At 36.2% G+C, this 2682-nt stretch overlaps 1 protein-coding gene across 1 annotated transcript; it reads left to right on the top strand.

Moving 5' to 3' along the window:
- Window positions 1–1456, top strand: LOC106648906. Its single transcript, XM_014366061.1, has 2 exons — window positions 1–112; window positions 195–1456. Exon 2 carries the CDS (start codon window positions 438–440, stop codon window positions 786–788), a length of 351 nt encoding a protein of 116 aa, XP_014221547.1. The 5' UTR covers window positions 1–112; window positions 195–437; the 3' UTR covers window positions 789–1456.
- The last annotated feature ends 1226 nt before the right edge of the window (window positions 1457–2682 follow it).

A 2682-nucleotide genomic window follows, 5' to 3' on the forward strand; every position in this document is an offset into this window, starting at 1 on the left:
AATAGCTATACAAAAGTCGAGTCAGTTAAGTTGAAGCGGTCAACGTAAATATAACTAATTAGTTGTTCTAGGAAGAACAATATCACTGGATTCTGTAATCATAAACATACCGGTAAGTTTATAATTTCTGAATTATGCAAAATAAAAATTGATCGAATTAGCTAACAAATTAAATTCTATATTATATTTTCTAGGATTCGAATCCACTTACAACGCTCAACAACTCGAAGAATCCAGTAGCTGAATTGCATATTCTCCATACTGGGATCGATCCTGTAAAATAAGTTTAGCCATCAACCCCGATCGTTCCAGATGATCTGCATGCAGTAATCTGAAAAAAAAGATTGAATAAACATTAACATCGAAATAATCATACGATCGACTGTTTGAAACGATCGGTAAACTCCAGTGTCACATCCGTTTCGAAAAAGAGCGACATGGGTACCACCGATAAATACAATCAGCAAGAAATACAGGTACCAGTTGAGTCTGAAGCCAATCCGTTGGATATCCTTCTCAATCATTACAAGAAGTACCCACAATTCTATGATACATGGAACGGGTGTGTTTCTTTGTTCGCTTACGGAAGGAACCAACATGAATTTGTTGAAAATTACTACAAAGAACCCAATTTATGGAAATTTGACAAGCTATGGAATTTATCGGAAGATAAAGCCAAAGTCAACGTATCTACTTTATTCGAAAATATGCTGAAGGATTATAAACTAGAGCTGTGTACTCCTTCCAGAGAAGAAAATGAAAATGAAAAAAGTATATGGAATTGGTAGTGTAGCAATTTTAACGTTAAATTTAAATTGTTTGACTAGCCTTATTGGTAGTACTTTAATGTAGTTAATTATGAAATTCTTATAATTCGAATCAAACAGTTAGAGAATTCGCATTGATTGGCAACAAAATTTGTAAATAGACTTAGTTCTCACTTCGGAACGTAAACATTCAGTATTTTTATATCACTGCTATTTATCGTCGTTTTAAACTAAAAACCAAAAGTTAAAAATTGATTTACAAACTGACCGCTAGACTTTTAAATCAGGATCATTCTTCAAGGGTCTTCTGACATTCGACTTTTAGAAATAATACATCTTTTCTAAAAGGTAGACTAAACTTCATAGTTTTACAATTTAGGTTAAGTTTATAATTATAGAGTAAAATAATTTTGAACGAACCTCTAATTTAGTATATATATTTACGTATATATTTCAATACAAGAGGTATTTAATCGTTTTAAAATGTAACAAAATCTTCAAATCTTAAAATTGAACATCTCTTCCAGGATGTCTAGTTACTTAGGTCTAAGTAATTGTTCTTGTTATGACGTATAATAACAAAGTCAATCTCACCTTATTGTGACTGTAACTGCTGATTAAATTGAAAATTTCGGCGTCAATATTTTTTAAGACAGCATCAAATGTTTATAGCTTAAAAAATATTGTTTTATTGTTATATGTATATCATTATTAAAATAAGTCTAACTTAATTGTTTTTATTAATATAATATTATTTGACTCATGAGTTATTAAAATTTAAGTAGTAATATCAATTTTATGTGAAGGTACCTCTAATGAATAAAATTGATTATTTCTAAAGAAAGTATTTTTTTTTTCCTAATCAATTTTTGCAATAAAGTATCGAATCATTCGATATATGTCTCCCCCTTTTGACTTGTTATTTAGAGCTGCATCTTTTTTCAAAGTATCAAAACATAAGGTGGCGCCGAGAAATCCACATGAAAGTGGGTGGTAGGAGAAAAGAAACAAAAATAAAACTGTATGGCGCAGAGGGCAGTGGGCTGAGCAGCAAATAAAAGACTGCGCGGGGGATGACTGCTACTAGAGAACGAGAGAAATGCTCTCTCTCGCTCTCTTTCTCTCGGTCTCTCGCGCGATTTTCAGCTTGGAGCTCGCGCGCGCACATTCACATAGAGCGCGAGCACGAGAAAGAGACGAGGCCCGCGCGGCTTGCGTGACGTCATCCACTCTCTCGTTCGTTCTCGCGCATTGTTAGACGAGCAAGCATTGTAGTCACTATTGTGAGTCTCCGCCATTATTCTAAGACAATCGTCCGACACAATGAGACGGACGGGGGAGGATGAGTGCGGGCCGATTTCGCTTTGTGTGTGGTTCCTCCGTCACCCCCGCGGCTCCCACCCATTTCTGCACCTCTACCTCCTTCCTTATTCGCGTGTGTGTACGTACACTTATATTTCTCAGGCAGTAGTAGTAACAGCGAGCGCGTAACTCGCTCCTTATATTCCATACTCTTTTGTCCGCGCCTGCTTTTCTCTCGCTTACTACTCTATCGCTTTTATTATCAGCGACTGTGTTTTTGTCTTTACTCTTATACTCTCGTATGCGTGTGTGTACATGTACAAACTCATGCATTTGCTATTTGCATGTCTATACCGGCGTATACGTATAGACTTCTTTTTTTTCAGCCTCTACTGAAAAATTGCGACTGCGAAGCAGCATTGCAAAAACTTACGTCGGCAATTATTATTGGTTGATAATTTAAATTTTACTACGATTCAACAGTCTAAGCATTCTCCCTCTTTCCATCTTGATCACTGGGTCGATTGGTGCTCGGTCTACCCAACTCTTTTCGCGCTGCTAACGCCAACATCAGTGCAGTAGTTACATTATTCACAAGTCGCGCGGTAGCTCA

This window comes from Trichogramma pretiosum, unplaced genomic scaffold (genome assembly GCF_000599845.2).
Source record: "Trichogramma pretiosum strain Unisexual culture from Peru unplaced genomic scaffold, Tpre_2.0 scaffold22, whole genome shotgun sequence".
NCBI classification, from domain to species: domain Eukaryota; kingdom Metazoa; phylum Arthropoda; class Insecta; order Hymenoptera; family Trichogrammatidae; genus Trichogramma; species Trichogramma pretiosum.

Excerpts from the sequence above, each read along its gene's own strand:
- LOC106648906 (XM_014366061.1), top strand. The coding sequence starts at position 438 with ATGGGTACCACCGATAAATACAATCAGCAAGAAATACAGGTACCAGTT.